This window comes from Drosophila ananassae, chromosome XR (assembly GCF_017639315.1).
Source record: "Drosophila ananassae strain 14024-0371.13 chromosome XR, ASM1763931v2, whole genome shotgun sequence".
NCBI classification, from domain to species: Eukaryota; Metazoa; Arthropoda; class Insecta; order Diptera; family Drosophilidae; genus Drosophila; species Drosophila ananassae.
In genome coordinates, this window is record NC_057932.1 from 408571 (window position 1) to 423932 (window position 15362).

General features: G+C 39.1%; 1 protein-coding gene across 4 annotated transcripts in view; it reads right to left on the bottom strand.

Moving 5' to 3' along the window:
* LOC6495749 (disintegrin and metalloproteinase domain-containing protein 12) overlaps positions 1-15362 on the bottom strand; it is a 573836-nt gene that overhangs the window by 398321 nt on the left and 160153 nt on the right. For all 4 annotated transcript variants that reach the window (XM_044717324.1, XM_044717323.1, XM_044717322.1 and 1 more), the window contains one exon: positions 8917-8967. In XM_044717324.1, the coding sequence (XP_044573259.1) occupies positions 8917-8967 (51 nt within the window). The remainder of the gene's footprint in view (positions 1-8916; positions 8968-15362) is intronic.

Consider the following 15362-nt stretch of genomic DNA (forward strand, 5'->3'; position numbering starts at 1 on the left):
AGATAGATTTAATTCAAATAATATTTACTGATTAATTATAAGATAAGTGTATGGTCCAAAAGGAAATAAATGAGCATTGAAAATGAAGAGAGAGAAGCTTATTAGGATAAGAGCGCGGTAGGGAAAGAGAGTAAAGCCCTGCTGAGCGTGGCGCAATGATGGAAGGAAGGAAGTGGAAAGGGAAGGTAATTGAAAACAGCCATCGGAAGTGAACGGTCATAAGGAAGAATATCATTGCGACTCGCTGCGTGTAAAAAATAGAAAATGACTGAGAAAAACGACCAACATTTCCCGACATATACATAGTATATTAAAGTAACCTGGGCAGGTGATTTATACAGTTAGCAATACTTTAAATGTAAGACTAAACACAAAAACTGTTTTTAGTTACTCCATAGATGTTCAAACATTTTTTATATAATCTCAGGAATATCCTGTGAAAGTTTCATGTCGATCGGACTTAAGCTCGCTGAGATACCGATTTTCTACTTTCTTTCTATCCATATACTTTCCATTGCTTTTAAAACTTTAGACGCGTTTTTTTCTTAAAACAACTGTTTCAAGTCGGTGCGTAACGTAACTCAAAAAGTAATTCTCGGATCTAAATAAAAATTTTCACATATCTTTTATACAATAAATACTTGCGGATGAACAAACACTTTTTAAAAAAAATTTTTTTTACCCTTTTTACGGGCAATAATGGGCTAATTTTTGTGTAAAAATGGTACCCCCAACTTTACAACCGCGCCAAAAATTAAAAATCGCATATTTTTCAAAATGGCAAGACTTTACGCACCACAAAATAATAATTTTTTGAAGCGACTCCGGCCGACTGCCCGTCACGGGATAAATAATAATTATTTCATAAAAATAAAAATTCCTAGATACTCTCCAAATATAGCCATTTATAGTGTAAAAAAATTGAATAAATATATTCACTCAGAAATGAAAAAAAAAATCGCAAAAATCTGTTTTTTTTCAGCCTCTGAAACCATCCTGCCCCCTTAAGTGATTCTAAAGTTATACGTATTTTTAATTTACAAAGGTTTAAAATTTGGAACGTTAGTTTAAAAATTGTACCTTAATATAATTGAAACTGCAAAATTTTATGGTAGTTGTGGAAAACCAAATTGTTCAAACAAATAAACAGAAAAAAAAAATTTGTAAAGTTCTTGTGGGGTCAAGCAGCCTCCGAAAAGTTTGACCGGCAAAAATTTATTGAATTCGTTTATCTTTTCTTTTATCTTTATGTCTCTATTCGCATCGTCCGCTCTCCTGCATTCGATCGGCCACCTGTATCTGCTGTCAACCGCTAACGTTGTCTCGCTCTCTCGCGGTGTCTCTTGGTCGCTTCGTAGCATCAAGCGTTGAGCCGCGCTCCCGCGTCTCTCTTAAATTCGGTCTTCAACCCTACGCAGATCGCATATTTAATTTTTATATATAAACAAATTCTAGTTATAAAAAATAAATTGTGTTTATATATAGAAATCTAACAGAGCTAGTTTTTATTTAAGTCTAGATTTCGAACATTAGTTAAAGCTCCCGAGAACGCTCGGTGTTGAGCTATCAGCGTATTGATAGCGACCGAATTAATAAAGACTCCATAATTCAATTTCAATAATTTTATTGGGTCAATTTAAACCCAAAACAACTGCAGCGGCCGATCTCAACAATGCCGAATATACAAGTGCAAAAACCTAAGAGCTTGCGCCGAAGCTCCATCAAAGCTCCCAAAGTGCATGCGCTACAAAAGAACAACAAAGCGCATGCGAATCTGGGAGAAACAAAGAATATGGAACAGCTGATAACGGGCAATTAGTGGACCGCTGCGGCTAGTTACACTGAGAGAATTAAATAGAAATAATTATGTTATTTGAAGCTGGCACAAGTCCCAACACTCGGTAAGAAAAAGTTCCATGTTCAACAAGAAAGGAAAGCTAACTTCGGGCGGAGCCGAAGTTGATATACCCTTACAGTTGAGTCGCAGTCCGCTAGGTGGCGCCACGCATCTTATATTATTAGATATATAGCGGATCGTATATAGTCGGCTGATCCTTATGAAATTTGGCATATTGAATTATTTTGCCCAAAGAGTAATCTGTACCAAGCCCCATCTTTCTAACTTAAAAAACACCAAAGTTATGCCAATTCCGATCGTTCTATGACAGCTATAGGATATAGTCGGCCGATCCTTATGAAATTTTGTACATAAGATATTTTGGTCAAATATTACATGTCTCCTTCACTGCGTTGCACACTTTTGACCAAAATTATAATACCCTCTGCAAGGGTATAAAAATTATAATACCCTCTGCAAGGGTATAAAAATACCAAAGTTGTGGCATTTTGGATCGTTCACTTATATGGCGGGTATAGGATATAGTCAACCAATCTTGGCTCAGTCGACTTATATACTGCGTGCGAAATAAAGAAGGATGTGTTCAATGTTTAAATTCGATAGCTTTAAAACTGAGAGACTAGTTCGAGTAGAAACAAATTGGCAGACAGACTGATAGACAGACATGTTTTTTTAAATTCTGAGCAGAATGTCTGATTGGGATAGTTCAGTCCCCAATCGACTCGTATTAAGAAGAATTAGGATTAATGATTGGTAAAATAAATCAGACGAAAAAAAAAACTTCAATGTTCCCAATGATAGCTCCAATTTAATGAAAATTAAAATTTTTTTTTTTCCCTCAAATTTCTCCAAAACTTAATATCTTTTCTAAAAGTTTTTTATACGATTGAATATAACATTTTTTACATGTTTTTTATAACAAAAACTAATATTAAATAGTATTTCCGATTTGGCTGAATTTTGTTTATTTAATTACAACTTAGGCATTGGTAAGATTTTAATTTTATTTAATTTATATAAATCCTCTACAAATTCCTCCGCCCAACTTTCGAATTTTATTTATTCAATTAACGTAAAAGTTGAAAGAATTTTTAGTATATTTTTAAGTTGATTGCACACACACATGCACAAGCTCAAAAAAAATATTCCCCATCAAAAATACATATCCATGTAACACCAAGCTTCACAGGTGGCTGCACGAAATATAATTTTCTCAAATATAACATGTGTAGAAAGTCCCAACCCTTTAACTTAAAAAACACCAAAGTTATGGCTTTTCCGATCAATCAGTTATATGCAACAGTCGGGATCGGTCGACTATATCCTATAGCTGCCATATAACTGATTGATTGGAAATACCATAACTTTGTGTTTTTCAAGTTAGAATGATGGGACTTTCTACGGATTCCATTTTGGGCAATATAATCCGATCTGCCAAATTTTTTAAGGATTGGCCGACTATATCCTAAAGGCCCCATATATCTGAACGATCGAAATGGAACACCTTAACTGCAAGGGTATATGAACTTCGGCTCCGCCCGAAGTTAGCTTTCCTTTCTTGTATTATTTTAAATTATATTATATATATTTACATATTTTTATAAACAACAAATTTTTTCACGTATTGACAATTGTGATCTTATCCGCTTACGCGATCGTACATGGTCAAGTTAATGCTACGAGAAGTTGGGTCTAGTGAAATGATATTTTTTGGAAAAAAAGGGTGTAATCGATTGCCCATCAAAATGCCACAATCAATATTTTGAAATGACCACCTCCCGTTTGGTAAATATTCAAAAAAGAAAATTTTTGAAAAATTATCAAAAATTTAGATTTTTGACCAATGGTCGTCTTTTTGAATTTTGAAAAAACTTTTAGTTTTTGAAATATTTAAGTGTTCAGTTTAGCTAATTTTTTTCACAGGTAAAAAAAAATTAAAAAAAACTACTGAAATCGTTTTTTAATATTGTTATAAACAATGACCATCAATATTTTTAAATAACCACCTACCGTTTTGATATTATTCAAAGTTGAACATAATTAAAAATTTTCAAAAAATTCAAAATCAACTTCTTGATTTTTTTTTTTCAATGTTGAAATAAAAGAAATTGACCCAAAATCTTTTAGAATTAGAAAAAACTTTTTGTTTTTTAAATTTTTAAGTTTTTAGTTTTGGTAATTTTTTGAACAGGTAAAGAAAATTTTCAAAAAAAAACTACAGAATTCGTTTTCCATTAGTGTGATAAACAATGACCATCTTTTAAAATTTTAAAATAATATTTACTTTTCAAGATACTTGATTCTCCAAGTCTTAAAAATTAAAAAACCAAAAGATGACCATCATGGCCATCGTATAGATTTAGTTTTCCGATCCGATAAGCTCTAGGAAGTTCTGTTAAAACACATTTGTTAAAATTGGGAAAAAATTAAGCACTCATATACAATAAATGAAATAAAATTTTCAAAATGTATGAAAATGTTGTGCCCGCAGCTATTTCTTATATAGTTAGATGGAAAGTTGAGACCTCTTCGTCTCAGCTATGAAATTTGTAGATCGATGCCTTCAGCCACGACTTCTTAGTTGGTTATAGGCTGATAGTGACGGTATTCGATTAAAAACCTCTTTCGAATCTTTCGGATCGGACTTCCTTGTCGAGTAAAAAAGGTTTCACAAAAAAAAGACTTCAGTTTGGTCTTACAATTAATTTATTTTTACATGCGTACTGTTCCAAGCCTGCTTAATTACTAATCTTAGCATAAGCTAGGATTCAAGCTTTTTAATGGAAGCCCGTGTACATACTGTATATACATAATGAACTTGTGGCAACCCTAAGTGCTTACCATAACACTATCGAACTCGATATCTTATGAGAGTATCGATATCGCCGGAGGCCATCTCTACAAAAACACAACCTTTTCTGCATCTCACCACATCGACAGCTTGTTAATTTTCATTAGTTTTAAGCAAATATATAGTGAATAAAAGAACATTAAATTGGTGACCCCGACGTGATCACTATATAGACGCAAGTACCGGTGCTTACAATGGCAAACAACGACACCACACAAGACGACGCCGACGTCTTTCACGATACCGTTACTCGCGGTTCCGACGTAGTTATTAACCGCGTGGCGGTTAAAATTCCGCCCTTTTGGACCGAGCACCCAGAATTATGGCTGTCGCAAATCGAAGCCCAATTCGTTCTGGCAGGAATAACTACAGACGACACGAAATTCAACACAATCCTGGCGTCAATCGAAGCACCGGTACTGGCCCGAATTGCCGACGCCATCGTCAACCAACCAGGCACAGGCAAGTACGAAAACTTAAAGTCGTGCATTTTGGAACGCTTCTGCGAAAGCGAGCAGAAGAAAATCCAGACGTTGATTTCGGAGACTGACCTTGGTGACAAGCGCTCCACACAACTGCTCAACGAGTTAAACGCACTCGCCGCAAACAAAGTTGACGAAACTTTCTTAAAAGCACTGTGGCTGCAGCGCCTACCAACCCAAGTGCAAGCGATCTTGCAAGCATCGGACGCCCGCCTAGCAGATTTAGCTAAGTTGGCAGACAAAGTCATGGAAGTCGGCGATTTTCACCATATACGCACCGTTGACGCCAAATCGGCGCCACCCAGCAGCACCGTTTTCGACGAACGTCTAGACCGCATCGAGCAACAAATCAACGCGCTGTTCAAAAACCGTTACCGCAAGAACAGTTCACCCACATTAACGGATCGCAATAGCGTCCCGACTTCAGGCTTGTGTTGGTACCACAGCAAATTTGGCAACGCCGCCAAGAAATGTCGCCAACCGTGCTCGTTTTCCTCCGAACCAAAAAACTAAAACAGTCTTCGGATTCGGCGGACAAATTCGAAGAAAACCACAACACAATTGCCCGCCTCGCCATCAACGACAATTACTCCAAAACTCAATTTCTCATCGACACCGGCGCCGACATTTCAGTGATGCCACCCTGCAGAATCGCAAAAACTATGCTCACTCCAAAGCTTCTTTTCGCCGCCAATGGTACGAAGATACAAACCTATGGAGAAAAACGCATAACAGTGTCGCTGGGATTGGGATGAAACTTCGTTTGGACCTTCGTATTAGCTGACGTCAACTGCGCTATCATTGGAGCTGATTTCCTTCAACATTTCGACTTACTCGTCGATATGAAACGACGCAAACTCATCGATCGAGCTACGCTGCACGAATCAACATGTCACGCGCCTCAACGTAAAATCAACGCGATTTTATCCTACGACGACTCAAACTCAAAGCCGCACAGACTGAGTTCTCCTACCTCATCGAAAAAGGAATATGCCGCCCCTCAAAAAGCCACTGGTCCAGTCCATCACACCTGGTAAAGAAAGCAAACGGAGAGTGGCGACAATGCGGCGACTACAGAGCACTAAACAACGTAACAGTGCCGGATCGATACCCTATTCCGTACATACTGGATGTAACAAGCATCCTACACGGTGAAAAGATATTTTCAAAAATCGACCTGCCAAAAGCATATCACCAGATCCCTGTCGAACCGCAAGATATTCCCAAAACATCAATTATCACGCCTTTTGGGCTATTCGAATTCTTGTTCATGACATTCGGCTTACGCAACGCAGCGCAAACTTTTCAGCGTCACATAAACAACGTAATACAGGATCTCGACTTTGTTTTCGCATACATCGACGACATTCTGATCGCTTCAGAATCCGCGGAGCAGCACGAGACACACCTCCGTACGATCCTCGACCGCCTTCGAAAGGCACATCTCACCGTGAACTTCGAGAAGTGCCAATTCGGTAAATCACAACTCACGTTCCTGGGACATGACATCAGCCAGCACGGTTTGAAACCATCCGAAGCAAAAGTGGAAGCCATTCGCCACTTTAAAAAACCGCTTATAGCTAAAGATTTAAAAAAGTTTCTGGGTATGATCAACTTCTATCGGCCTTTTATCCCACGTGCTGCTGATAACCAACACATACTCCAGACTCTAATCCAAGGCAATAAAAAGAACGACAAGACCCCGATATTCTGGTCCACAGAAGCCGACCACGCATTCGACGCCTGCAAGAACGAGCTTGCAAACGCAACGTTGCTGAACTACATGGCACCTAACTCGCAATTAACACTAACTACCGATGCCTCCGATGACGCCATGGGTGCCGTGTTACATCAGATTGTCAACGAGCAGACGCAACCACTGGGTTTCTTCTTCAAGAAATTCACACCGACGCAAAAGAAGTACAGCACCTACGATAGAGAGCTGACTGCCATCTATCAGGCCATTTTGCACTTCAAGTTCGCATTGGAGGGCAGAAACTTTATAATTTTCACCGACCACAAGCCGCTGATGTACGCTTTTAATCAAAACAGCGAGAAAGTATCACCGCGACGCGCGCGATAACTGGATTTCATCAGCCAATTCAGTACCGATATCCGGCACATCACAGGAGAGGAAAACAACGTGGCTGATCTTCTCTCACGCATCGAAGCCATCAAACACATCGACTTCGACGAGATGGCACTGGAACAGGAAAACGACGACGAATTACAATCACTACTCAATTCTGATCCAGAAAATACCATCTCACTAACCAAATTATTTCTTTCAGGCTCAAACAAATTGTACTGCCACGTCGCCAATAACCAGATACGCCCGTTCGTGCCCAGATGTCTACGCCAAACCGTGGTTCAAGCCCTGCATTCGCTGAGCCATCCAGGAGTTAAGGCGACGAATAAATTGGTCGGCAAACACTATGTTTGGCCCCACATGGCGAAGGATGTGGCCAAAATCGTACGCTCTTGCATCCCGTGTCAAAAAGCTAAAATCCAACGACACACAAAATCGCCACTGGGAGAGTATGCCGCCAGCGACGTCCGTTTCGAGCACATCAATATCGACATCGTTGGCCCACTGCCATCATCGAACGGATACCGATACTGCTTCACGTGTATCGATCGCTTCTCAAGATGGCCCGCAGCAATCCCTTTAGTCGACATCACAGCACAATCGGTGGCCAACGCTCTGATTTCGGGCTGGTTCGCTCTGTACGGAATCCCTCTCCACATCACAACAGATTTAGGCCGACAATTTGAGTCCACACTTTTCCAAGAGCTCGCCAGAATTTGCGGTTTTAAGCACCTGCGCACGACGGCGTACCACCCACAAGCCAACGGGATGATCGAACGCTGGCACAGAACATTAAAAGCGGCCTTAAAATGCGCCGATCCTATTAACTGGAGCAGTTCCCTGCACTTAATCCTCCTAGCCTACGTACAACAGTTAAAAGCGACATCGGGCTGAGCCCAGCTGAAATGGTTTACGGCACCGCTCTACGTGTCCCTGGCGGATTTTTTACACCAAACACACAAAAACATACCGAGTCTGAGTTCGCCGAGGATCTTCAAAAAACCATATCTCGGCTACCAACCACTAAGCCAGTGCACCATCATACACCGCAGGAATTTGTGCACCCGGATTTAAACCATTGTACCCACGTCTTCGTCAGAGTGGATCGAGTCAAAACCCCTCTAGAAGCAAACTACGAGGGTCCGTTCGAAGTGCTAGCAAAGCACGACAAGTACTTTACACTCAAAGGACATACAAAAGACAACAAGGTGTCTATCGACAGACTTAAACCGGCATACATCTTCCAAAACGAATCTCCCTCGACTCAAGAGAAAACGACAGCGCCAACTGCCCAGCCAACCGATCAGTTATCAAGATCAGGACGACGAGTCAGATTCCCAGCAAAGTATCTTTCCTAACAGGAACTCTAGGAGGGGGGTACTGTGGCAACCCTAAGTGCTTACCATAACACAATCGAACTCGATATCTTATGAGAGTATCGATATCGCCGGAGGCCATCTCTACAAAAACACAACCTTTTCTGCATCTCACCACATCGACAGCTTCATCCGCAGCTAGCAACGTTTTTTGATAATTTTCATTAGTTTTAAGCAAATATATAGTGAACAAAAGAACATTAAAAACTTAAAGTTAGGGTATGTGTGGGTGTACATGACTATATTATTAAAAAACTCACCAACGGGACTTTCTTCATTCCAAAAGGAATCGTCCAGAGTGTAATCCGCTTCTGTAAAAATTAAAAGCGTATTACTTTGATTTTTAAGAATATCACCGTTTTAATAAATTATTTTAAAGTTTAAGTAAATTTATAACTACTTAAATTTGTTAATTTCATATAGTTCAAGATCGAACTACCGGACTGAGCGGACGTGCTTTGCCCGAGCTTCGGGAAAACTGCAACATAATCGTTTCAATAAAACAGTTAACCAAAAAAAAAAATCTGAGGTAACCCAATATAAACGAAAAGACGCTGAACCAAAATTTATTTAGAAGCAATAGGTAAGCTTTTTATAACTGTTGTGATGTGCCTTGTTTTGAATAAATAAGTGCCACGCAATGAACAACGATCAAAAGAACGAGCGTAGAAGCTCAGTGAACCAAAGACGCGGCTTCTACTTTTACATTTTAACCCGCGATACCTAAATGGAAAAATCGGTGATTAAGAGCAACCCGGCTCTACTAACGGCTGAAAGCCAAAGGGCACGGTCTTGCTCAGCCGCCCTGCTCACTCCGACTCCCTCGTCATGGAGTTCGCAGTGTTAAACCACCCCTCCAATGGCAGAAACAAATTTCGCACCAACAAGAAGCAGTGCTAAAATTTTTGCAACCACAGCGACAATCACTGCAAAACAAAATACCGCAACGACTACAGCGAGTACAAAAACAACAACTTCGGAATGTACCAAAGCGGCCGCGGCTACACAGACTGTAATCCAAATTACATCGCTACATCCAAATTAAGCGCAAGCTCAGCCCGCAGAATAATCCGGCAGGCAATAAAATAAAAACAAGAAAGGAAAGATAACTTCGCAGTCCGCTAGGTGGCGCCACGCATCTTATATTATTAGATATATAGCGGATCGTATATAGTTGGCCGATCCTTTGAAATTTGTCATATCGAATTATTTTGCCAAAAGAGGAATCCATTGAAACTCCCATCCTTCTAACTTTAAAAACAACGGAGTTATAGGATTTCCGATCAATCAGTTATATGGTAGCTATAGGATATAGTCGGCCGATCCTTATGAAATTCGACAAATCGGATTGTTTTTCCCAAAATAGAATCTGTACCAAATCCCATCTTTCTAACTTAAAAAACACCAAAGTTATGCCAATTTCTTTGGTACATCTTATGTACATAATTTTGTACATAAGATATTTTGGTCAAATATAACATGTGTGGAAAATCCCAACCCTCTAACTTAAAAAAACACCTAAGTTATGGCATTTCCGATCAATCAGTTATATGGCAGCTATAGGATATAGTCGACCGATCCCGGCCGTTCCGACTTATATACTGTCTGCAAAGGAAAGAAGGGTGTGTGCAAAGTTTCAACTCGATTGCTTTAAAACTGAGAGACTAGTTTGCGTAGAAACAGACAGACAGACAGACGGACATGCTCATATCGACTCAGGAGGTGATCCTGATCAAGAATATATATACTTTATAGGGTCGGAGATGTCTCCTTCACTGCGTTGCACACTTTTGACCAAAATTATAATACCCTCTGCAAGGGTATAATTAACCGCGTCCAGAAGATCGACGAAGAACAAGGCAGATCCAGTAGTAACAGATTTGCCCTACTGGGGGAGGTTGACGAAAACTGTGTCGAACAAAGAGGATCTGATGTTCTTTGCAAGCTACGCATTAAATTCCGGCTATGTCACGTCAGCGAATAGAGTGGTGTTTTGTAGCGGTTATAGCTTATAGGTGCCCTTAGTTATCTGGAATAATTCAATTTCATTTGCGTGCAAAACGAACCAATTTCGGCCGGACAAGAGGATAGCTTAACAAACGGACAAACAAGAATAAACATAGTACTTCCACTTTACACACCTCGAGATGTAAATGGGGCGTCCTTAGCCCACCCTACCATGGCCAGTGCGTTTCCTAAGCGATCCTGCATCAGGCCCCTTTATATTGATGAACTTACGACGGCTCTATGGTCAGCATGGAGTTAAAACAGGGTATTCTACTCTGTCATTATAATTATTGCGTATTTATTAAACATAGGAGAGATATACATTTTTAGAGTTAAAGCCTAACATATTATTTTGTTTTCAACGAACTTTTATGTCTAAGGACAAAAGATGATAATTTGTATATGTATTTAGATAAGTGTTTTTAAGTATTTTCAGGGTTCACTAAAATTAATATTTATTAATAGAAATTTAGAAATAGAAATAGAATATTTATTTGTAGCAATTAATTAGGATTATTTTAAGATTTCATTGTTCAAACATTTTTATGTGCTGTGATTATTTACTCAACCTACTCATATACATTATTTTTATTTCAAATTTATTTCTTTTCATTTAAGGCGTTAATTTTATTTTTATCGTTTTAATTTCATTTCAAATTACGGTTCTGAGTCGAGATGATATGTATGTATATGCAAAAAAAAAGTAATAATTGGGTAGACTTTGGCTGGGATCGGATATTTAAAAATTTTAATTAATCTACATGAAATAAAATTTAAGTTAAAAGTTAAAAGAAAAGCCCACAATACCTAGTTTAACAAAGTTAAAATCATTAAAAAATTAAAATCAGTTTAAAACAGTTTGAAATACAAGATAAAATTCATTAAAAACGCCCACTACCAAAAGAAAAAAGGAAAAAAAAACAGTCTGACTAGGAAAACAGAACCGCAAACTAATTGACGAGCTTTTGGGCTTTGATTATGACGACTGATGGGGTTCCTTTTGCTCTTCGCTGCCAGATTCACACGGTCGGATTCAGCTGCCCTCTTGGGGTAGAAATTAGAGCTCCCATGATCGCCTCTTTCGACTTCAAAGCTGGGGTACTTGGCAATGGCTTATAAAAACTACCGTCCCCTATAATAAAAAAAAAAAAACGAGTGAATGAGGGCATCTTAACCCGTACTGCACCTCACAGACTTGGACTTACCCATGAGGGTTCGGTAACACACCGAATTGGGCCAATATCTTGAATTTGGATGGGTACACATTTATTGGATGGGTTCACTTTTATTGGATGGGTTCACTCTTATTGCAGCAGCTTAGGCTGCATAAATTTTTTTGTGGTTAGCTCTATACTTTCTCGTTTATACTCGCCGGATATATATGGCAGAAATACATCCGTACAGGTCGAGAGTTTGATTAAAAAGGAAGCACGCGATTTTTGAGCTCGGTTGCTACAAAATGACTTACTGTCAGGGCTAAAGTTCAGAACTCTTAAAACGCTAAGGCAAATGCAGTCCTGCCTTATCCCTTACGCCTAATGTGGCCAATTTACCGTCCGTACCGCCCGCTAGGTGGCCCTAATACAAACATGGTCAGCGGTTGTAAGCCCAACTACAAAGCAAACCAGCGCAAGATACCGCAAAAAAACCCAAGCCCCCTCCAATCTATATCAGGGAGAAAAACTTGAGTGCCCAGGTCAATTGTCATGTTGCCCGCTTATCAAAGGGAACATCCATGAAACAAAGGTTTCAACCAAGGCTTAAAAGCACTTCCGAATCATGTCCAAATATCTGGACAATGCTCAGAAAAACTAAAAGTAGTAAAGGGAATCGAACCTGATGTTACCGCCGTGGAAATAAAAACCGCCCTTAAAGAAAAGAGCTTCTCCACCAAGAATGTTATTAACATTCTAAATAAAGATAAAATGCCACAACCCCTCTTCAAGGTCAAGCTCGAACCAGAAAGCAGGCTCGAACATAAACGCAACGGTCCAGTGCAATGCCAAGAGTATGGAAACACTAGGTCATTTCTAACTTAAAAAACACCAAAGTTATGCCAATTTCGATCGTTCTATGACAGCTATTGGACATAGTCGGCCGATCCTTACGAAATTTTGTACATAAGATATTTTGGTCAAATATAACATGTGTGGAAAATCCCAACCCTCTAACTTAAAAAAACACCTAAGTTATGGCATTTCCGATCAATCAGTTATATGGCAGCTATAGGATATAGTCGACCGATCCCGGCCGTTCCGACTTATATACTGTCTGCAAAGGAAAGAAGGGTGTGTGCAAAGTTTCAACTCGATTGCTTTAAAACTGAGAGACTAGTTTGCGTAGAAACAGACAGACAGACAGACGGACATGCTCATATCGACTCAGGAGGTGATCCTGATCAAGAATATATATACTTTATAGGGTCGGAGATGTCTCCTTCACTGCGTTGCACACTTTTGACCAAAATTATAATACCCTCTGCAAGGGTATAATTAACCGCGTCCAGAAGATCGACGAAGAACAAGGCAGATCCAGTAGTAACAGATTTGCCCTACTGGGGGAGGTTGACGAAAACTGTGTCGAACAAAGAGGATCTGATGTTCTTTGCAAGCTACGCATTAAATTCCGGCTATGTCACGTCAGCGAATAGAGTGGTGTTTTGTAGCGGTTATAGCTTATAGGTGCCCTTAGTTATCTGGAATAATTCAATTTCATTTGCGTGCAAAACGAACCAATTTCGGCCGGACAAGAGGATAGCTTAACAAACGGACAAACAAGAATAAACATAGTACTTCCACTTTACACACCTCGAGATGTAAATGGGGCGTCCTTAGCCCACCCTACCATGGCCAGTGCGTTTCCTAAGCGATCCTGCATCAGGCCCCTTTATATTGATGAACTTACGACGGCTCTATGGTCAGCATGGAGTTAAAACAGGGTATTCTACTCTGTCATTATAATTATTGCGTATTTATTAAACATAGGAGAGATATACATTTTTAGAGTTAAAGCCTAACATATTATTTTGTTTTCAACGAACTTTTATGTCTAAGGACAAAAGATGATAATTTGTATATGTATTTAGATAAGTGTTTTTAAGTATTTTCAGGGTTCACTAAAATTAATATTTATTAATAGAAATTTAGAAATAGAAATAGAATATTTATTTGTAGCAATTAATTAGGATTATTTTAAGATTTCATTGTTCAAACATTTTTATGTGCTGTGATTATTTACTCAACCTACTCATATACATTATTTTTATTTCAAATTTATTTCTTTTCATTTAAGGCGTTAATTTTATTTTTATCGTTTTAATTTCATTTCAAATTACGGTTCTGAGTCGAGATGATATGTATGTATATGCAAAAAAAAAGTAATAATTGGGTAGACTTTGGCTGGGATCGGATATTTAAAAATTTTAATTAATCTACATGAAATAAAATTTAAGTTAAAAGTTAAAAGAAAAGCCCACAATACCTAGTTTAACAAAGTTAAAATCATTAAAAAATTAAAATCAGTTTAAAACAGTTTGAAATACAAGATAAAATTCATTAAAAACGCCCACTACCAAAAGAAAAAAGGAAAAAAAAACAGTCTGACTAGGAAAACAGAACCGCAAACTAATTGACGAGCTTTTGGGCTTTGATTATGACGACTGATGGGGTTCCTTTTGCTCTTCGCTGCCAGATTCACACGGTCGGATTCAGCTGCCCTCTTGGGGTAGAAATTAGAGCTCCCATGATCGCCTCTTTCGACTTCAAAGCTGGGGTACTTGGCAATGGCTTATAAAAACTACCGTCCCCTATAATAAAAAAAAAAAAACGAGTGAATGAGGGCATCTTAACCCGTACTGCACCTCACAGACTTGGACTTACCCATGAGGGTTCGGTAACACACCGAATTGGGCCAATATCTTGAATTTGGATGGGTACACATTTATTGGATGGGTTCACTTTTATTGGATGGGTTCACTCTTATTGCAGCAGCTTAGGCTGCATAAATTTTTTTGTGGTTAGCTCTATACTTTCTCGTTTATACTCGCCGGATATATATGGCAGAAATACATCCGTACAGGTCGAGAGTTTGATTAAAAAGGAAGCACGCGATTTTTGAGCTCGGTTGCTACAAAATGACTTACTGTCAGGGCTAAAGTTCAGAACTCTTAAAACGCTAAGGCAAATGCAGTCCTGCCTTATCCCTTACGCCTAATGTGGCCAATTTACCGTCCGTACCGCCCGCTAGGTGGCCCTAATACAAACATGGTCAGCGGTTGTAAGCCCAACTACAAAGCAAACCAGCGCAAGATACCGCAAAAAAACCCAAGCCCCCTCCAATCTATATCAGGGAGAAAAACTTGAGTGCCCAGGTCAATTGTCATGTTGCCCGCTTATCAAAGGGAACATCCATGAAACAAAGGTTTCAACCAAGGCTTAAAAGCACTTCCGAATCATGTCCAAATATCTGGACAATGCTCAGAAAAACTAAAAGTAGTAAAGGGAATCGAACCTGATGTTACCGCCGTGGAAATAAAAACCGCCCTTAAAGAAAAGAGCTTCTCCACCAAGAATGTTATTAACATTCTAAATAAAGATAAAATGCCACAACCCCTCTTCAAGGTCAAGCTCGAACCAGAAAGCAGGCTCGAACATAAACGCAACGGTCCAGTGCAATGCCAAGAGTATGGAAACACTAGGTC